Source organism: Tachypleus tridentatus, chromosome 4, assembly GCF_004210375.1.
Source record: "Tachypleus tridentatus isolate NWPU-2018 chromosome 4, ASM421037v1, whole genome shotgun sequence".
Classification (NCBI taxonomy): domain Eukaryota; kingdom Metazoa; phylum Arthropoda; class Merostomata; order Xiphosura; family Limulidae; genus Tachypleus; species Tachypleus tridentatus.
The window spans coordinates 107,189,171-107,212,743 of record NC_134828.1 but is presented as its reverse complement, the minus strand read 5'-3'; the positions used below and the strand labels follow the sequence as shown (position 1 = coordinate 107,212,743).

General features: G+C 31.9%; 1 protein-coding gene across 12 annotated transcripts in view; it reads right to left on the bottom strand.

Annotated features, from left to right (window-relative positions):
• Positions 1-433: 433 nt before the first annotated feature.
• Positions 434-23,573, bottom strand: part of LOC143249855 (PTB domain-containing engulfment adapter protein 1-like) — a 118,964-nt gene continuing 95,824 nt past the window's right edge. For all 12 annotated transcript variants that reach the window (XM_076500414.1, XM_076500408.1, XM_076500410.1 and 9 more), the window contains 3 exons: positions 19,533-19,680; positions 13,407-13,540; positions 434-4,533 (listed from right to left, as the gene is read on the bottom strand). In XM_076500414.1, coding sequence (XP_076356529.1) covers positions 4,450-4,533; positions 13,407-13,540; positions 19,533-19,680 — 366 coding nt within the window. In that variant the 3' untranslated portion in view covers positions 434-4,449. The remainder of the gene's footprint in view (positions 4,534-13,406; positions 13,541-19,532; positions 19,681-23,573) is intronic.

Here is a 23,573-nt window from a genome sequence, read left to right as displayed (position 1 = left end):
AAAGACAAAGTGTTTGAATGTGCCCGTTAACGGACACACGTCTTGTGATCCAATCTGTGTCATAAAAATGTTTGCTTGAACTGGTGACACGGGATTCACCATACTTAGATAATTTATTTGTATTGTGTAACGTTACGCACAACGTGAGTACTTAAGTTTGTCTGAGGACAAAAATAAAAAGCGTGATATTTCGAGGTATCCTTCTAGTTTTTGTATATTTTACATGACTGTAATCGGTAATGACTGTTTTTAGGTTCTACATGTTTGTTGAAACTGAACTTTTTTTTGTTCATTGCAAACGGTCGTGTATTATGTCCATACACGACAGTATGTAATTAAGACGAACATGAGAGTTGTGTACATTGCCGACTGTTTAATTCCAAATAAAAACTTGTGCTTTATGTTTCTGTGCTCAAATCCATCACACGAGATATCTGTGAAATTATTATTTATGTTATTCAATTACTTAGATACTCTACATCACTCCGGATACATTTGTAGGTCTCGTAATTACTTGATTATGAGCCATAGATAAACAAATATTAAAATGTACACCATTGCCATCTAGTATCAGCTTTGTAAACTAAATATCCTTTCACTAGCATTAGTCTAACATAAGTTTTAAATAAAAATTTAAACTAATTAAACCAAAGCAAAATAAAAACAAAACGACACTTTCACTAACAGACGGTGTCAAGGCTAATTAAAATAATCTGGAGGTTACTTCATTTACTTATAGTTTTTGATAAAACCACAATGTTCAAGCATTTGGTACAAAAGATGCAATTCTGTAAACATGGTTTAGAAACAAAGTTTGTTTGGTGATTTGTTATACAGTTTTAATAAATATAAAATTTATAACTAGAATGATACTGTCTGCAGGATCATATAAAAATTGCTATATAAAATGATAATACACTTCTAAAAACGTAAATGAAGTGTGTATACATATATATATCTAGAATATAAAACAATAATTTTTTTTTTTTTAATTTTCAACACAAACATACAGAAGTTTCCTAACTGATCAGGTGAAAGCTACATTTTACCTCACAGTGATTGGATAACAACTTAACTCTTGAAAACTTCCCAAGCAAAAAATAAAATGCAATAAACTACTTTCATTCTTTAAACTAATTTGACAGATTATTTAAATAATAAAGACATTACAACAGTCTTAACAAAGCATCGCATATCTCCTTGTGCAGTACACGTATTCAGTAGTTAACCAATCTAGTGTTTATATACTGGTTATTGTTATACAAGTTAGTTCTAAAGACTAGACATAAAACCAATTACGTGGACAATAATAAAAATAATTTGTGGAGTGAAACCTCTGTTACTTCTCACAGAGAAGTACTAACATAATCAAAATCACTAAACTTTTCTTATAATTCTATCCTTCACTTTATTTATGTGTATATGGTAAATAAAACACACACAAAAAATCTGTATCTCATTTACAAGATACCAATAAGAATATTTTTAAAACATTTAAGTTATTCATAGTTGTAAAAAATAATGTGAAAGCATAATCTCTAAAAGATTTAAAAACAAACTATTAAATTATTGTCTCGTAAGATGCTCACATTAATTTAATTTTTGTATGCCTACTTTTTTCTATTATACCTTCAAAAATTCACCCATAATATGAATTCTTAAAATTTATAATTCTCTTTGAGCTTTAAATGCATATTAAATATTGCATATACTGTTTTATTACTGTTCATTCAGAAAACGTAAACTGATTATTAACCTCAGTATTTTCTCCTGACATTAATTTATTAGTTAAACAAACTGCAGTTTATATTTGTTTTGTTTTGAATTTCCTGCAAAGCTACAAGAGAGCTATCTACGCTAGCCATCCCTAATTTAGTAGTAAAAGACTAGAGGGAAGGCAGCTAGTCATCACCACCCACCGCCAACTCTTGGGCTACTCTTTTATCAATGAATAGTGGGATTGACTGTCACTTATAAAGCTCACATGCTGAAAAGGCAAACATATTTGATGTGACAGAGGATTGAAACCCGCAACACTCACATTACAAGTCAAATGCCTTAACCACCTCGCTATGCCGGGCCACAAACCACAGTTCAGTTTTTTATCTTTCAGTAGCTTTATCAAATATACTTTGTACAACATGCCTAAACCTGTATGGGTCTTAACAAAGATGATGCAAGAAAAGCACTTTGACTTTCTGTTTCATAGAATTAGAAAAATATAAACATTTATGTGTAACTGTTTCCTTCAGTAATGATTTCACATTATTTCAAAACATTTTTTTGTAATTTCATCTCAGTAATTTAAAAACTTTTGACAAAAAATTATAAAATGAATGGCTAAAAGTAAAATTATTTCAAAAATAAAAAACTTTCATTTGATAATTTCAATTATAGTTAATATTAAAATAATTCTCTCCTAAATGTTTCCTTTCTAATTTCCCAACAAACAATAGCAAAATCAATGATTTATGAACTTAAAAACTGCAAATTCCCAAATGCAAGTTTTAATAAATCTAAACTCAATGCCTTGAACTGTAATATTATAAAGCTACTTTCAGAATTATATATTGAATATGTGTATGGTTTAAATTATTGAATGTGGATAGAGTGATACACTGTATACAATTTAATAACTGACTCTTCAGTCGTACCAAGTATAAAATACGATTATTTGTTGTTGTTTTTTATGCATTTTTCAACCAAAATAAAATATTTTTTATGTATGTTCATGTTATTTAAAAGACGCAATTAGCAGGTAGTGCATAGTTGAAATTTAACAAAGTGAGCATTCTGACTGTTGAACATAGGATTACTTCAGGTGTTCAGGCCCAGTTGTTTTTATGTTAACAACAGATCCTGATGGAAATACCTTGAAGTTAATTCAAAAATCATCTAAATGTAGGTTCACTAGATACAATGTCCATTCAATAACTTTCAAATATTTGTATTTTTTCTACAAACATGCTACCAAACAAAGTTAATTAGCATCTAACGTACAAAGAGGCATTTAAAAACTCGACAACAGCTTGCTATCATTATCACTGTATTTTTCCTAATAACTTAAGCCATGCTCAGTTTTCCAATGATAAAGGTACAATAATGTCAAGACTGAGACATTAATCTGCAAAACTCTTTCGTCCAATCCTTAAAAATATCCTTCTTCTTCAAATATTCGTTACACTAACAATAATCAACCATTCTCTGAAGTGGCTAGCTCGGTAAAAAAGTCTCTGAAGTGGATAGATCGGTAAAAAATTCTCTGAAGTGGCTAGTTCGGTAAAAAATTCTCTGAAGTGGATAGCTCAGTAAAAAATGTTGGGAAAGAATGAAACTGGAGGACAATCATTAATTTTTTTTGTGTATTACAACAAAGTCATTGATTGAAAGAGCAACAACAGTTTAAGAAATGTTAACTATTCATTGGCTTACTGATTTTCTTCATAAAGATGTTACCCAGTGTTGACACAATCCATTGATATATTACCCAGTGTTGACACAATCCATTGATATATTACCCAGTGTTGATACAATAAGTACCTGAAACAGATTTATTCAAAAACTAACAGTAATAAATGCTTGTTATTTCAGTTTAAAAAGAAAGAAGACATTTTGTGACATGAGTAAAAATTACAGAAAGCTAAAAAACAATTTGAGAAATCACTCTCACCCCCAGAAAACAGTGTAATTATCCAAACCATAACAACTGAAATGTTAGGTCATACTTACAAATAATACTTATGCTAAAAATAACAAAGAAAAACAAAACCAATGCTAGTGGTTTGACAAAAAAAAAACATTTGTCACAAAAAAAATAAAAGTCAAGGTAACAGAAAGATTCATATTAATTGTTAATCAAATTAATCGCTAAAACTTTCCCACTTGTATAAGCTTTAAAGTTACAGCTTAATAACATTTAAGTATATCATCTAGCACTTACTATCACATACTTGAAAAAGCCAAAAACAATCCATGTTATAAGTCTAATTAACATTAGTGCATAATAATAATAATACGGTATTAATAACAGTTTCATCACACACGTTAAAATTCTCTTCCTGCAATAAAACATGAAAGACATTTTTTAACTATGTTAACTTCTTTTGTAGGTGTTTAACACTTCCAACTAAGCAAGTATGTATACTATAAAAAAATAAGAATGTATTAACAGTAGTAACCACGAAGTACACTATTTGGTGAAAACACATTAAAAAACAAACCAGTCGTCATAACATTGATGGAAGTATATATAATACCGACTTCAGATTGGTTTCAGTTCTTGTCTATAGTGCTCACTCTATTGTAAACCATCTTTTTCACAGGTTTCTTCTTGTAGTACAACCATAACACCTGACTAATCTTTTTTTTTTTCAGCTTAGTAATGAAGCTCTTTCAGTATCACTACTAGTGATCATTTTTTAAGTTTTCTCCATTCACATTCAGAGTTGATTATGAAGTTTTGTTGTACAATGGATCTAATGTTTCCAACGTAAAGTCGTCATTCCCAAAAGAAAGTCCTCGGCTAAATCCCACCTTTCAAAGACATAAAATAAAATAGTAAAGATTAATCAGACAATTAATGTGACCAATTTTAAGTAAAAATGTATTAGAACTAATGTACATAAATAAACAATTATTTTTATATCACAAGAAAAGAGACTGAAGTTCAAAAGAAATAACTGTCTCTCCAAAACTCTGAAAAATTAAATGATGGTATATCATTACTGAAAGATACTATACAAGCTTTACTGATATAAATAATATTTTTAATCATTTCAACTGATATAAATAATATTTTTAATCATTTCAATTTTTGCAAAACTTGCTAAATGGTTGTTTAATGGCTTGCCTATTTTTACCATTTTTCTAAGTTAAATCAGTTTTGAAAAACCGTACTTCCTGGGCCAAGTTTTTAACAGAAAGCAGTGATTAATTCCAATTAAAAGGAAGGTACTGAAATACTCTTTATTAGGGGTAGCAAAACTGTTGAAAGAAATAATTCCTAAAAGTTTTAACCTAATCTCTCTTCAACCTTCTCATATGTCCAGCATTTTAAACACTTATTAATCTCTCACTGGTACAACAGTAAGTCTATGGATTTACAATTCTAAAATCAAGGGTTTGATTCCTCTCGGTGGACTCAACAGATAGCCCAATGTGGCTTTGCTATAAGAAAACACACACACAAATAACACTTATTAAATATGTCTGGATATTTATATTCATTTAGTTAAATATTTTACCTACTTCTTTCTATTGAAATGCATCTGACATTGCTTTCATATTAACCTGTATTTTAAAAACGACTTACAACATTTGTTTCAGTTATAACAATAACTCTTACTTAATAAATAGTTGCTTCTTACCTCGTTGATAGTTTTTATTCATTTTTAGTATACACAATTCTCATTCTACAAATACAAATCTGAACTGCTGCATTTCTTAATATAGTTAATACTAGGTCATATTATTACGATTCTGTAAAAATATTTGGGTTAGTTTTTACAACAAAACATTTTTGTATATGAAGTCAATAATTCTACAAAACTACATTCCTTCAATTTCAAAAGCTAAATCCATCAATTAACATTTCAAAATTTTACCAAATTTAAATATATCTTACAAATTTACATTTTTATTTAATTAGTTCATAAAAATATTTACCTACAACTTTTTAAACTTGTAACACAACCATGTAAATGTTCACGACAATTCAAAAGAACTTTCACCACATTAGGTGACTTATACCTATACTGTATGTACACAACTTTCATCACATTAGGTGACTAATACCTATACTGTATGTACACAACTTTCATTACATTAGGTGACTAATACCTATACTGTATGTACACAACTTTCATCACATTAGGTGACTAATACCTATACTGTATGTACACAACTTTCATTACATTAGGTGACTTATACCTATACTGTATGTACACAACTTTCATCACATTAGGTGACTAATACCTATACTGTATGTACACAACTTTCATTACATTAGGTGACTAATACCTACACTGTATGTACACAACTTTCATCACATTAGGTGACTAATACCTATACTGTATGTACACAACTTTCATCACATTAGGTGACTAATACCTATACTGTATGTACACAACTTTCATCACATTAGGTGACTAATACCTATACTGTATGTACACCAACAGATTTCAATTCAGGGATAAAAAAAGAATTTTTGGAAAACTTTGTAAAGTAACAAACAGCTATGAAGTAAAAATTACTGTTTAATATTTAATTATGTTTCAACTCACAGAACAGGGGCATCTTCAAATTATCTTTGACTTTGACAATAATTTATATGATTCAAATTACAGCAATACACTTGAACATTTGGAAGTAATACTCACAGGATATTAATGAAAACATTACCAAATGACTTATCAAAAAGTTAACCCAACTGTACTCTCAAGACAACTGGTTTTTAAACTAAGTGAAATAAAGATTAAAACAACTGATAGATTTACTACATGCCAGAAAGCTATAATCTTGTCACTACATTAACATTTCCTCGAAATAAGGTATTTTAATGGATTTTTCATCATTTACAACAGTAAACGTCAATCACCAAATTTTTGTGATGTAAACTATATGATATTTATTGCACAGCTGCTTATAGTTCTTAACATTGTCTTCACAGTTACATTTTTATAAAACATTGACAATCTTTTGGCTTGAAACAGTTGGATTATTCTCTAACTTGATGATTGTGCTTCACACAATATGTGTTGGGTTTTTATCTCACAAATTAGAATACCCTTTTAAGTATTCTCAGTACGAGTCTAACACCATGATGATACCATGTGTACTTAAAAGCATGGAATGTACTCACAACTATTCTGTAATCTAAGAATGAAACATGATACTAGAGTACATGTAAAATTGAAAGTGATTGTGTTCAATGCACTCAGAAATATTCTGTAATCTAAGAATGAAACATGATACCAGGGTACATGTAAAATTGAAAGTGATTGTGTTCAAAAGTGTTTTAATAAATTAGGCCCCTCCTCTGAGTGCAGGTTTTTAACACTAAAAATTGGGTTTGTTTTGAAACCCACTGTGACTAGAGTATGGATAGCTCATTGCGTTTCGGGTAAAATTGTGGCAGAAATGTTTCACTTAACGAGTCTTATTTTACATAATATATTACCTAAGTTTTTTAAACCGAATATCTGCTCTTTGTCTTCCAGATTTTCACTAAAAGAACTGCTCTTAATTTCTCAAACTTATGTTATTGAATTATCAAGTAGGGAATGAACTGGCATTTCCACATGATGTAGCTACTGAGATATAAATCTCAGTTTTAACTAACAAGTTTTAACTAATGAAAATGCTTAGACAATTAAATATTTGAACCTATTTTGTTATTTTACTTCCTTGCAAATGTTCAATCAGAACACAAACCAATAATAACACAAGAAAAAAGTTGTAACTATACAAAGATCATTATTACTAATATGTGTAACTTTAGTTTATAACACTAATGCAATCAGCTGACTGTTTCCTCTTTCAATATGGCACTCGACTGCTACCATTGACTGTGTACCTCTCAACAGTCTGGACCAGTGATGGCATGTGGCATGCAGTGCTGCCTCTTGATTCTTTAACACTAACCCATAATAAATAAATATGTATAATGATTGTCATTATTGCCAAATGCTGCAGCAAATTAACGACACATTCTGAATTCATCACATAACCAGTACGCACATCAGTAATTGAGTAAAAATAGAGGTAAACTGTTGGTATTGGCTTCACTCTGCTTATACATTTCTTCTGTTGTTTGTAAGTGAATATCAGATATTTAGTAATAATAACAGTAAATATGCATTTCTTTTTTTTTGCAGTAAATATATGAATTATATTGTTAAAATTATGTTATTTGGCATGGCATGCATACATCTTTGATCAGTTAGATGATTATAGATTATTTTTTATATCAATGATATAAACTTTCACCTGCTGTTATGTTACAGTAAGTTGAATTATAGTATTTAAGTTAATTAGTGAGATATCTTTAAAGTGTATTTACACTTTTCAGCTTGTCGGAATGTCAGCTCAACCAGGAAAGAAATAAAAACGTTCAACTAGAAGGAGCAGCAGCAGAATCGTGGACTGAAAGATTTGGCATGATCAAAAATGGTGATAAAGCATTATGTATCTTACATGTTCTGTAACAGTGGTGTGCAGGACTTCCTCTGTAAAGAGGCATTATGAAACTGTTCATAAATGGCTTTGTGATAAAAGTGAACAAGAACAAAAAGAGCACATTTCTCAAAAAGTTAGCAACAACAACGTGCAGTCAAATGTTTTGATGAAACTTTTAATGCTAATAGTTTTGAGATTTCAAATATTATTGCTCAGCATGGAAAAACCACTTACTGATGGGGAGTATATCAAAGAATCATGGCTAGAATGTGTTCCTTTCCTTTTTGACAGTTTGTCGTAAAAAGAAGTAAATTATTCAATATAATAAGGAATTGCCAGTGAGTAGAAACACAGTAGAAGATAGAATATTAAAGATGGAAACAAACATAAGAGAACAGCTAGCAAAAATATTGGTACATGTAAATTCCTTTCCATTTGTCTTAATGAGAGCACTGATGTTACATCATCAGCTACGCTAGCCATCAGTGCTCGATTTTGTAGGGCTGATGAAATTTGAGAACAGGTGAACTTGGTAACATTACCTGAACTCACCGCAGGTGCTGAAATGTGTAAGGCAGTAGTAAACGAATTATCTAATCGGCAGGTTGATCTTTCAAAATAGTTTCTGTGACAAATGATGGTGCACCTAGCATGACTGGTAAAGAAGCAGGTTTTGTATATCTGTTTGCACAAAATATGTTGAATATCTACTACTAGGCTTTCACTGTATTAAACACAAGGAGGTTTTGTGTGCAAAAACTGGCCTTAAGGAGCTTTTGAAAAAGTGATGAAAATTGTAACCAAGGTTGTTAATTTTAATTTTGTGCATGCTGTGAAAAAAAAGCAATTTCATAATTTACTGAAAGAGACGAATCCAGTGTACACAGGGCTACTTATGTACCATAATATTCATTGGCTAAGTAGAGGTTCTTTCCTTAAACGATTCGTTGAGTGTTTGGATGAAATTTGTCTGTTTTTGACAAATGAAAAATTTACTTGTCAAGAATTATCTGATATTGTACAGATTTGTAGGTTGATGTTTAATACATATTTCTCCTCACATTTAAATGACTTGAACACCAAATTACAAGGATCTGGTAAAACATATGATGTTATGTTTGTAAACATAAAAGCTCTTGAAATGAAACTGAAAATATTTAAATTTGATGTTTACAATGGCATTTTTAACTATTTTCCAAGCCTAAAAAACCACAAGACATATCTTGAAATTCCTGAGAAAACATACATTCGAAGCTTGCAAATGCAATTTTCAAGTATCATTAATTCAACTTTTAAACAACTTTCTTTAAGACTTAATTAGTTCAGGTTATTTGAAGAAACTGAAAAATTCATAAGTTCAGTGTAACGTTAAACAAACTGAATTTGGAAATGTTGTAGTGGATTGACTTGGATAATTCTGAGATGCAACTGACTGATTTTTTAGAAGATTATCTTCAATTTGGGAACGCTTTCAAAAAGTTTGCCATCTCTGGTCTAGACTAACTGGTAAGTAGCCGATGCCTGTGCCTTGAACAGTATTGACTACAAAATGTAATTGAGTAACCCAAATTTATTGGCCGCATCATTTAACAACAGGGATATCAGCTTCCAACTGAAGCTAGAAGTAGATGAACCTACACATTCGTAGTTCTGTCGTTCTTTGCACGTGTTCATTTCTTAAGTTTCCAGTAGTGATGGGTAAGAAATGAAGTAACAGAGTAACACACAGCATAAGGTAAAGAGAAGAATAAGAAAATAAATTTTAAGTCTGAGTTGGAATGGAAGCTCGTGTAACAAACTTACAAGTTACACAACCATGGCTGACAACACACAGGAAGAAAACTGATGGATTGGCTGTTAAAAGTTCTAATTGATTTATTATAATATTTTGAAAAATAAAATAAGAGTAAGCCAAAGCCCACATGTAAATTATATTCAGAATTATTCTGGCAAGCACTGTTCATTCCACTACCAATGGTATGATCATGTGGATTGGTTGACTGGGGGCTCGGTTAATAACCATATGTTTTGCTAGCCTTGTATACTCTTTTCCCCCTCTGGCAATTTGTTTATGTGGACAAAATATGGTTTCAGTGATATGAAAACTTGGATCATGCTGGTAAATGCCACACAAAGGCCAATGTACATGTTAGTGCTGAAATAAAACTAAAACTGCTGGAACAAGTTCCTACTGTCCGTGCTTTAGACAAAGGTGCACGGCTTCAAACAGCGAAACACAATGAAAACGTAAGGAGAACTACCATACTCCTAGCTTGTCATTTGGAGGGCACGATGATTTTATTGACTCTTTAAACAAAGGTAACTACAGGACACTTACTGCTCATTATGATGAATTGTTGTACATATTTACCATTCTACAGTATGTACAGGAACTTCAAAGTCCATGCAAAATGAACTGATTTCTTCAGTGCATTTACTGTACTTGAATGAATATGAAAGAAGTGAAAGCTGATTCTTTTCTTGCTTGGCAGATAGATGAAATCACGAATATTGTTTGTCATGCCCAGCTTTCTATAATCATATGCTATGTCAATGAAAGAGGGCTCTTACATGAACTATTCCTTGTTGTTTTTTTTATACCAATTATAATCGAGATGCACAATCTATTTTTGATGTTGTCAATCAAATTATGACTGAGTTTAATTATAAGAACAAACTAACTGCCCAGACTTATAATGAAGCTGTTACAATGGTATCTGAATTAAAGGTATTGCAATGTAAGGTAAGAGAAGCAGCTCCAAGTGCTGTGTTTGTAAACTGTTATGCTCATTGTCTAAATTTCATTTTAATTCAAGGTGCCAAGTGCATTAGGCAGACAAGAACTTTCTTTGCATACATTAGAAGATTTTCTTTTCCTTTTTTAAATTCAAAGAAATGAGTTGCAATTATTGAAAAATAAAATGGTCCTCAACTACCAACAAATGCTCAAACTTCTCAGAATTTATCCTCATGCGTGGTTTCAAATGCTTTCAGTTGTTACACAAAGCTATTAGAAATGTTTCAGAGAACTGTAAAAGGAGTACGACAATGTTGCTATCAGCACCGCTAGTGACTTCATTCAAATTCTTGAAGATTTTGAGTTTGTATTCCTGCTGTTTACCTACAAGCAGGTCTTTTCTGACGCAGATGCAGTAACTGACGTTACGGAGAAGGAAATGATGGGTGTTACCTTTTGCAAAAACAGAGCTAATCACCTGCTTAGGTCAACAGAAGAAAAGAAGTCAAACCAATCATTCGAAATCATCTATCATAAAGCTGGCAATTTAAAAAAGCTGCCAGGTTGAGGCTGTTTATAAAGACCCAAACAGCAGTATCATGCTTTATACTATTCTGTATTAGAAAGCATTAACCTTCAGGTTTGAGGTCATTGTTCAAGCATTGAAGAAATCCATTTCTACGAACTTTTAAACCCAGAAAGAACTGCTGCAATGGAAAATGCATTTCCTCATGCAGCATTTATAAGTTTAAAGGAAATGTATGGAAAATTTTAAACATAGATCGTTTGAAGTTGGAACTCCAACTATTCTATTCAGACCATGACTTGCAAGGGAAAAGTGACAAATGTGCAAATTTACTGTGTTACTATAAAGACAGTGGCCTTGAAGAAACAACTTATGAACTATAGAAGCTCATGTGCTTGACAGCAACTATAGGAGCAACATCAGCTGGTATAGAGAGAAATTAATATTGTCTTGAGAGATTAATCAATTATACCAGAAACACAATGAGACAAGAACATCTTCCGAACGTAGAGCTCTTGTCTGTTGAAAAGGAATTGCCAAGTCTCCACAAAAGAACCCTTTTGATACAACCATGTCAATTAACATTTTCCTTTGACCCAAAATTAAAAGACAGATTTTTTTCTACAAGTAAAGATAAAACAATATTTGGTTTCATTTATTTGCATTATTAAACACTAAAATATATTCCTAGTGCAAAGATAGTTATTATTCCTTCATGGCTTATTCATTGAGATCCTTACTTGCTAGTGATACAGAAATATATATATACACTTTGTTGTTAATTATTTATTCAAGATTTGATCAAATAAACAATAAAAATAAAAGCCACCACATGTATTATTCAAACATAGTGAAGTGCACTAATTCATCTAAATTCTTAACAGCAAAAAATATACTTAAATTTTTGTTGTTGTTTTGAATAAAGCACAAAGCTACACAATGGGCTATCTGTGTTCTGCCCACCACGAGTATCAAAACCCGTTTTTTAGCGTTGTAAGTCTGCAGACATACCTCTGAGCCATTGGGGGGGGCATATACTTAAAACTCCTAGCTCTTACTTAAACTGATTTTTTCTAACTGATCCAATAAAAGCTTTCGGAAATAACAATGTATTACAATATGTTATTTTAGCTACATTTTGTTTGTCATAGACTGCTCCTAATAAAATATTTCCTTTAATACCACAGCTATAACTGGTATTACACATACTTTTGTTATTCTTGTTCAAAGAATGAACCATTATAGTTGAAATATCTTTCAGAAATTAGCAGTTTTATTGTAATTTTTATCATACATGTTAGTCGAAAAATTGTAGTACTTTGCAAAATTAACTACTATACACCTTAAAAACCATTTTTTTTTGACAAACTAAGTTGTGTGTCCACATGGTGGAAGGGCATGGAAGTTTTGAAATGGAGCAAGAAGAGGATGTGAAAAAAGCATAATGTCAGGAAGTGAATAAGAATTATATTGTGACAACACACTAACTTTGGCAGGTAAATTCCATAAAGTGCCAGTGATGTTGCTCTGGCCAGTGGGAGGCTCTACAGTACTCGTATGTTAGCGTAACAATATATCAGATACTTTCTATTTATGCTTACTATATCTAGTTTTATATTTTGTTGAGCTATTAGTAAACCTGAAAGTTATATTTATCCTGTGGGTGGGGAGAGTGTTGCAAGAATGCTCACATTTACTACTGAAGGACATGAGTCAAAGTATGAGAAACACTGGAATAAGGTATCCATCCACTGTATACTCTGAGTACAAGAGTTTATCTCTGTCTATGATAACCACCCTGAAAGTAGCAAGAAGTGGGATTGAAGATGCAAATATATAAAGTTTAATTTAACATTTATTAGGGGTTTTATTTCATATGCATGTGTGGGACAAATTCCAAGTGAATTATTATAAGGTTGCTATGCTAGCTAAAAACCAAAAAAAAATCTATCCAACCATTCAACTTACCCTCATTTCAGATAATCTCTTGTCAATTGCTCCAATAGCTGTTTCCAGCTGTTTTGTGTCCAGAAATGAAGGCTGAAAGTCTCCCATTCCAAATGGGTCACTCTGAGGTGAAGTGAATGTGTCCTTTTCATGTACTGAAATGTTACAAAAATATGTTATTAACATTCAAATAGTGAATATTATCTATCTACCTTTTTATTATGTGTTGTAATCTCCTTTTAATTAGATGTACCCTGTAAATTACATCACTTACTCTGTGCCCAATATCTTTATTATATGCTGAAGATTTACCTACTCTATGGGACCGAACTTCAGTGAACCAGCTTAAATTTTACTTCAAAAGAAACCTGGTGTATATAGTAAATATTATCTTACTTCACAAATGCAAACTTACTTAGATATTTTATTTATTCATCATTATGACACACAATTAGGTATTACATTCATGAAGCTTTTGCAATTAACATCTGCAACCTGTTGAATAATACAGTTAAACCTGAAATACTTGTAAATAGCTGGAACAGTTATTGTTTTAATAACAAACAAGTAAACGTACACAAGTTTTAAAAGGTATAACCAATTAATAATGTATTTATTTTTAGTTGTGCGTTCATATTGTATTTCATTTAACTTTGGTTCACACTTACATAACATTACTTTAACTCCTTATATCCAAGGGGATGCTGTAAACATCCAGACTAATATCCCAATTTACCCATCAAACGGTGACAGCACCCAATAATATTTACATCTCTTTGGCTGAAAACAATCCAAACCATGTTGTTATCCACCTTTAATAAATGGACTGGAAACTTTATAAGGTACATTAATAATTATTATAACACCATGAAAAAAAATTCCAACAGAACGCACAAAAATTATGGGTTTAAAGAATGTATTTATTTAGTTGGTGAGTATTAATTTGAGTGTATCATTGTTGAAGTAGATTAATTTTAATTTCACCAAAAAAAAAGGTATTTTCTTTTTGTTACAAACAGCTAATTTTAACCTAACTATTTAACCTTTTTTTTCCCCTGACATCTCAGTAATGTGAACAAACATATTTTCATTCTAATAAAGTAGAATTTTAGCATTTATTTTTGTTAGCAGGTTCATTACAGCATTTCAGTAGTATCTTACTGGGAAAAAAACTGCAGAATGAAAATGGAAAAGGAGAACATTTGTTTTTATTATTATAAAATACCATTTCTATGGAAACATTTTAGTAGGTCTTTATTCTTGCCTGTGTACAATGGCACAATAAGTTTAAAATCTGGTTACAAATAAGTTTAAATAGGAGCAAATAATAGCATATGTAAAGTTTGGAAGACTAAGTAGACAGTTATAATTTTTTTTTCATCAAGATCAATAGACATATTATGAATTATTAAAAATGACCACATAACATTACCTCTTTCACTGAACAATTAATTTTCAGGTGGATCCCATAAAAAAGTGTCAATTGTCTATCAGAAAATAAAAGTGAATTTGATCCTTTGTATCACCTTCTCAATATCTAATGAAGTTGTATTTTATACATCCAACAGCAGTATTTCTTGAAAATCATAGTGAATAGTGGAAAATACTGATTTAAACAAACAATCAGGGAAAATTTAAAGTAAAGTGTTATCCAGTAAGTGGCATAAATATAGGCAAAATTAAGTTCATAAAAAGCAAAAATCAACAGAGAATATAAAGTAAATTGTTTAGCTAAAAATATCCAAGATATAAAAAAGCTGTCTTTATATAGATTCTATACATGTTTCAGCAAAGTTGGCAGTTTTGTATTGAGGCATACAAACATCCAAGTTTCATGAGGTAGAACACAGATGGTAGCACTCATGTAGGTTTGGTGACTGTTTCATGTACAGGGAGATATTTCCAGATGTCATAGTAAAGCAAAACGTTTTTTGATAGCTGTGGAGTATATCTGAATTTTGCAAAAGGGTTAAATTGTACTTGAAAAATATATATGTAAAACGGCTGGTTTGGATTGAGAAAATTGTTTTATGCAGAGCAGCAAACAACGTTTCAACGTTCTTTGGTCATCATCAGGTTCACAAAGAAAGAAAGAGGTAATTGACCGATATCTGACCACATGTTTGAAGGGGGTTGTGTAAATGAATGTAAAAATGTAGAAGGCATGCTTAGATGTTTGATTACATTTATTAATATAGGTAGGTATAAAGGTGTTCCTTTGTATTGGTTTATTTAGGGTTTGAGTTGTTGTATAAGTAAGGCTTCTTTAATTTTGCATTTGTTTATGTTTGTTTCTTTATTTAGTATTTGTGTGTTTTATATGGTTATGTTGTGTTTATTTGATTTGGAATGTTCGAAAACGTGTGAAGGTGACTTTTTGTGTTCTTTGAATCTGGTTTCCATTTTTCTACTTGTTTCTCCAAAATAAAAGTCGTGGCAGTTATCACATTGTATTTTATAAATGATATTTGTGTGGTGTTTGTCAGTGTGGTTTTTACACAGTATAGAACTTAGTTTTATGCCTGGTTTTTGAATATATTTGGAATTAACTGGAATGTCATATTTTGTTACTAGTTTTTGCCAAATGTTGGTTATTTTCCTGCGAATGTTGGGAATATATGGTATGCAGCAGTATATGGTTTCGTGGTTTCATAATTTTGTAATTCATGGGATATATTTACTTTTGTTAGTTGATTTTGCTTTTTGTCTAGATGTGTGCGTATAATGTTTTCTACCGTTTGTGAAGGAAACTTATTGATGTTGATGAAGTATTGTTTTATTTTGTCTAATTCGTCGTTAATTTTACCTGGCAAGCATAGTTTTATGGCTGTGTTTATTTGGTTTCTTAGTATGCTGAGTTTTTGTTTTGTTCGCTCCTCTGCATAAAAAACTTTCTCAACCCAAACCATACGTTTTTACATATATATTTTTCTCTACTAGTGGGTTTTCTTATCATTACTGATTAAATTGTACTTGATTATACTTCTGAATTTCAAAAGAATTTTGGTTAAAATGCAATTGGATTTATAGACAATTTCAACCAATTAAAGCTGTTCTAAAGAGGTTATAATTCATTATACAGGTCACTGGTTAGGCCACATTCAGAATACAGTGTTCAGTCTTAGGTTCCTTAACGTAGAAAAACATTGAATTGTTGGAAATGGTACAGAAAAGGTTTACTAGAATGGTGCCTCGGATGGAAGGATTGTCATATGAGGAGAGACTGAAATACACTGCTGGCCAAAATCTTAAGTCCAATGAACATAAAGAAAAAATATGCATTTTGCATTGTTAGACTCAACCACTCATTTGAGTAGAGATTCGAAAGATGAAAATAAGAAAAGGGAAAATAAAATAAAAAAAACTTTTTTAGCATTTAATAGGGAAAAATGTGAACCCTATGAAATTAGCCTAAATACTAGCTGGTCAAAAGTTTAAGACCATACTGAAACAAAGCATTAATTGGTAAACACGTAAAGAAATTTAGTCATTTGTGTTCAAGCATTAGCGTTGTCAGCATCTCCCACTGACATCTCCTGTGTTACATTGAGTAAAAACATGGTAAAGGCTAAAAAGTTGACAGAGTTTGTACATTGCAGAATTGTTGAGCTCCAAAAGCAAAGTCTCTCTCAACATGCCATCGCTGGTGAGATTGAGCACAGTAAAACTGCTGTTGCAAATTTCTTGAAAGACCCTGAGAGATACAGAATGAGAATTTTAAGTGGTTGGCCCAAGAAAATGTAGCCGGCATTGAGCAGGAGGATTCGACTGGTTGTCCAGCAAGACACCAGCCGATCGTCAAACCAGATTAAAGCCTTTACAGACACAGAATGCAACTCAAGTACAATAAGTTGGCATCTACGAGAGAAAGGCTTTAAAAAACGTAAATGTGTTCAAAGGCCATGCCTCCTTCCACACCACAAAAGAGCTTGGTTAAACTTTGGTGAGAAGCACCAAACACGGGATCCAAACATGGGATTTAGAAAAGTGGAGGAAGATTTTGTTCTCTGTTCAGAAACAAATTTAACCTGAAAGGCCAAGATGGATTCCAATGTTACTGGCACTATAAGGATATCCCACCGGAAACATTTTTCACACAACATAGTGCAGGAGGTTCTATCATGATCTGGAGTGCTTTCTCCTTCCATGGAACAATGGAGCTTCAGATTATACAGGGTGTCAAACAGCAGCTGGCTACATTGGCATGTTGGAGAGAGCATCCTTATTGACTGAAGGCCCTCACTTGTGTGGAAATGACTGGATCTATCAGCAGGACAATGCTGCAATCCACAATGCCCACAGAACAAAGGACTCTTTCATGGCGAATAACGTGATTCTTTTGGATCATCCAGCGTGTTCGCCCAAACTGAACCCCACTGAAAATATTTGGGGGTGGATGGCAAGGGAAGTCTATAGAAATGAATGTCAATTCCAAACAGTGCATAATCTTCATGAAGCCATCTTCACCACCTGGAATAACATTCCAGACAGCCTTCTGCAAATGCTTATATCGACCATGCCAAAAAAAATGTTTGCAGTTATTTGCAATGATGGCCACATAACTCATTACTGAAACCTCTTGTTGGGCATTTCCTAACCTGTTTAGGACTTCTTTTTGTATTGGTCTTAAACTTTTGACCAGCTAGTATTTAAGCTAATTTCATAAGTGTTCACATCTTCCCCATTAAATGCTAAAAGAGTTTTTTTTTTATTTTCCCTTTTCTTATTTTCATCTTTTTAAGCTCTATTCAAATAAGTGGTTGAGACTAGTTGTGCAAAATGCATATTTTTTCTTTATGTTCATTGGCCTTAAGATTTTGTCCAACAGTGCATCTCAAACTCTTTATCTTGAAAAAAGGAGAGTTAGAGAGGACCTGACTGAGGTGTTTAAAACTGTAAAGTGAATCATTGATGTACATGAATTTTTTTTTTTTTCATATTTAAAAGTGAAAACAGTTGGACAAGGAGACACAAATATGAAGTGTGGCAGGGTAGGAGTTATCTTTAGCTAAGATAGTTTCATTTTTCTAACAGGGTGGTTGGTCTTTGGAGTGGGTTGTTACAGATGTTATTAAATTTAAGTGAGTTAAAGAAAAATTCTTCAAATATATGAATGGTAAGGGCTGGCTTTAAGAACTGTTTATCTTTTTCTAAGTTAATTTAGAGTGCAGAACAGCTGAGATGTACCAATATGTCACATGTTGCCCCAAAATGTTATGTTAAATATACTCACATGTTTGTAATTGTAATTATTTTATATTTATGTCTTTACTTGTCATTACTTTAAACAAGTCAAGCCAACAGTGTATCTGCTTAAAACATTACTGAATGAATATAATATTTATTTTAATATGTTTGCTACAACTATTTCTTCATGCAAGTTTATTATAATATTGCAGAGCATTTAATGTATTGTACATTCATAAGATACATAGGATTAATGTCCAATAAATAAAAAACATTTGGACAAATTAGCTTTCAGTACCCAACTAGTCTTTCAAACTTCTCATCATTATTTTTACTGTTTAACGTAACACTGTAAATGTAATTCATGTAGAAGTAAACTTTCAATTGACAGATTGCTCAGGCAAGAACTAAAATTTAATAACAAACATACAAACACTAAGATATTTGTTAAGTAAAATTTTTTATCTATATCTGGTATCACAGTTTTGATTTCATTATAATTTGATGATGATATAACATAAATTTCAAAGTGTTCAATTAAAGGTATGTCTGCTGCTATAGCTGTAACTGTTTGTTTTTGTATTTTGCACAAAGCTACACAAGGGCTATCTGTGCTACCTGTCCCTACTTTAGCAGTGTAAGACTAGAGGGAAGGCAGCTAGTCATCACCACCCACCACCAACTCTTGGGCTACTCTTTTACCAACAAATAGTGGGATTGCCCGTCACATTATAACACCCCCACAGCTGAAAGGGTTAGCATGTTTGGTGCGACCGGGATTCGAACCCGTGACCCTCGGATTACAAGTCAAACACCTTAACACACTTGGCCATGCTGAGCCCTATAGCTGTAATGTTTTTGGTTATTAATTTTTATCACATGACAATACTAAAACTTCAACATAACAAATGTTGGGTAAGAACAGTAAAGAGATACGTGAGATAAGAAGTGATGACTAACCTCCATTTTCTAGATGTCCATTTCCATTCATTTTATCTTGTTCTTCTCTAGGGTTAAAGTCTTCAAACTCATCAAAATTTATATTGTTTGATGTTTTGTTATCACAAATACCATCAGATGGCAGCTCCGTAAACTCTATGAGAAAATTCTAGAAAAATAATAAAACGATAATCATTATGATTTTTGAGTGATTGACCATGTGGGTAAACTGATACCATAAAAGGCAGGAAGGACAGAGACTGTAAAATACCAAAATAAGATGTTAAAATGCTGCCTCTTTCACATGGCCAACCAGTTAGACTACTAAAGTTTTATTGTACATACAAAATCGATAGGATCATATCTATACTGTGAATGCCTCTGGTAGAAATTGACAGTTATGAAATCAAATTTACAAAATTGAGAAAAATTAAATATCGTGGTAGTTGTTCTACATGGAAAACCCATTCTGTTAAAGTACATGAATTCAGAATATTAACACCTTAACTAATGTTCACTTCTCTTCAAAATATCACTTATGAAGACTAACTGTAATTAAAGATAAAATAATCAGTATGCAAAACCTATAAAATTCTAACTTTACTGAAGTAAAAATAGTTTACTATTTCATTTACTTAGTGTGCTTGTATTAAGAAACTATATCTTAGTTCATAAAACATTACAACTTATGCTGTCTAAATCAACACTTTTAAACTTTCTCATTACATTACAGTAATTCTTGTACCAAGCAAGTAATTCAAAATGTGTTACCCTCTTATTGGTGAAATGCTATTGTCACAAGATGACCACATCAAGTACTAATGCAACTGGTGTGAAAACATGCATCTTAGGTGAAAGATAGCTCAAGGCTATTGATGTGCAAAAATCAAAAGCTGATGCATGAGGAAAAGCTACAGTGTGCAGAGAGGTAATAATATAATTGTGGAAGGCATTATCTGTTATACCTCAGTTGCAAGTGTCTCTTGGCAAATAACAATCAATAAATATTACTCACCTTTACTTTAATACAAAAGTCAAATAATATACAGCATTTTATGTTGTTAACTAGTTACTTTTAACGTTATGAGCAATATTCTCTTCATAAGTCAAACAGTAACCACTAGTACAAGTCAAACAGTCAGTCATATAATGATGACACACATTGAACTTAAATCTACAGAGTACATTTATTGTTGTTTTCTTCTTGTAGGAGAAATGTACAGTATATTGTAAACATGTGACATTCTGTCTTACAAGGTATGAATACTTAACTAGGGATATATATAAAGAAGATACCATTTAATTTACTGGTGGCTGTTATTAGTACACTAGTACTAATAATTTGGCTACCTTAATTTTTACTGCAAAATTATAAAATACCGTTCTTACTTTTCAGCACATACGAATCATTTGTTCAGACTACACAAATTGTGTGTTGTGTTATGTATAATACATAAATAAGCAGCTTCTTGAAGACTACAAGGTTTCTGTTTTTTTTTGTGTCGAGCTAGTGGCAGCTAATGTTGAAGTCACCGTGCCATGTGCACTATAGAATCGTTGCAATGCTTAACACATGTAATGTAAAACTTAATTATATAATAGCTTTGTATGAAATTAAATCTCCTCATAATGTTGTTGATATGAAAAGATAAACATGACAAAAAAATCAAAATCACTGAGTAACATTTTTACTTTTAATCCTAGCTTGTTAGTGTCAAGGAAAATGATAAGAAAAAATGTTTTAAACAAAGTGCTTGAAAGAGTGCTAGATTATCATTTTGTCATTAAAACTGAATCACAGAGAAGAGAGATATAACCAATGCAGCTGGAGTCATCCAGTTGGTCATCCTCTCACCAAAACAATCACAGTGGATGGCCATTATCTTTTATTCTAGATATAGTATTCCTCATCATTGATTCTTTTCAGTATGACATATGGCCCTTCTAACACCTACTTAACTTGAAATTTGTTCTCTTTTGTGATGAAATTATTTCAACCATATCACATCAACTTGATGAAACCTAGTTTTATCAACATTAACATCACAGTAACTTCTTATCACAAGCTTATATAAATCCTTGCTGAGTGAATCATGTCTGACAACTTTATTTTCCTCATCCACGAGACCTCTTCCAACCTTAAATTCCTCAAAATTTGCCAGACTATTTGGTTCTACTATGTCTTGATCAGTAGATGAAGTTTTATAGATAATAACTCCTGGTATGAATATTTCACTTCTTAGTAGTACAATGACCACTTTCTCTCTTGTCACTGGAAGTTGATCTTGTAGCGTTATAACTGCCATGTGATTGTCTGGTCAAGTACTATGTAGCTAGTTGAAACTAGATTAAACTCACATCTATGCATCTTCATGATATCAGTTACCAAAGATACATTCTTCTTCAATGTCAATTTCACATACATATCGTGAGGTACAGAAAAGTTTTCTACAATAGAGGTAACTTTCAACTTCCTTTTTTACTAAAACTCCATGTCCATTTATTGCTAACATCAAACCCTCATTTTCTTCACATTCAGAAGCAACTTCCCACATTTACTTAACAAATAATGTTGAAAAATTGCAACTGTATGAGCAGTGTCAATTAGCATTCCATCAATAAACCATTGGTCTTATAGACAATATTCCTCAAATAATGTACTTCTTTTATTATTTCAGGTAAATGGAGTATGCTCCATAAATCCATTAGTTCATAATTTTTTTTTTAATGTCTGGTTAGCTCTTTGTTGTTCTTTTAATCTAACTGGACTCTGAGACACATTCTCAGAGTATTGTATCCTTGGTTTTAATAACAACCGTTTGTTCCTTACACTCTCAGCCATAATAGCCGCATTTCTGAAAATCATAACACTTCTCTCTTTCTAGTATGTTCTGGGAAGAGTTCTTATTCCATACAGGTTCCTTGCAATATGTTCTTTCACACCTATTTTCTTGTTGTTTGTTTTTTTTATTCCACTCTGTGTAATTAACTGCCTAATTAATTCTTCCAGTTCTTCTAAACTGAGGCTGGATGAGATGACATTTCAAAACTGTTAGTTCTAGATGGTTCTTTTAGTAATATTAATGAATTCAAGTTCCTTTTCCACATGGAAAGCATTATTTAAAGAAATAAACCTACTTTACTTCATTCATTTTCATATTATCCTCATGTGTTATGGCATCTATAAATTGTTCATCACATGCCAACAAATACATCATTTCATAAGAAGCATCCTTATAAAATAACCAGACAAGCCTTTCCAAGTTCTCTGGAAGTTCAGTTAAGGTTTCTCTTCTTTCTTTTATACCCTACTCTGAATACTTGATTCTGGTGTGTTACTCCAAACTTGTTGGATAAGACGGCTATTAATGCTTGATGATTGTTTTGGTTTTCAGGTGGAATGTTACTCAATGTAGCCAAAACTGATCCTTTTGAACAGATAGCAAGATCAATGGCTTGTTTTGTATTCCATAGGTTCATTCTTGAAATTTTTTCAAACTGAATCTGGTATAGCTCCAATGCTATCTGTTTGTTTGTTTTCTTAATTTCATGCAAAGCTACATGAGGGCTATTTGCACTAGCCATCCCTAATTTAGCAGTTTATAACTAAAGGAAAAGCAGCTAGTTATCACCACCCACCACCAACTCTTGGGCTATTCTCTTACCAATGAATAGTGGGATTGACCGTCACATTATAATACCTCCATGGCTGAAAGGAAGAGCATGTTTGGTGCAAAGGGAATTTGAACCTGCAGCCAATGATATCTATCCATTAGTTTTTCAATTTGTCAGTGTGCCAGCTAAATTATGGACTTTGAATTAGTACCTGCAGGTGGAGTACACCAGAAAGGTTCTGGAGTAGCAGATGACACAGCAGTAATGGTAGTAGGTGTAGACCAAATAAGTTCTCCTGTTGAATACACTGCTAACTTGTTTTAGCATGGTAACATTGTAGAATTTTTTTGTATATGTGAAAGTTACTCTGATCAGTCTAATTGTAAAAAAATATCAGTTCCTATGAAAACAATGCACCAACTTTTCATTTCTATAGCAAAATACAAC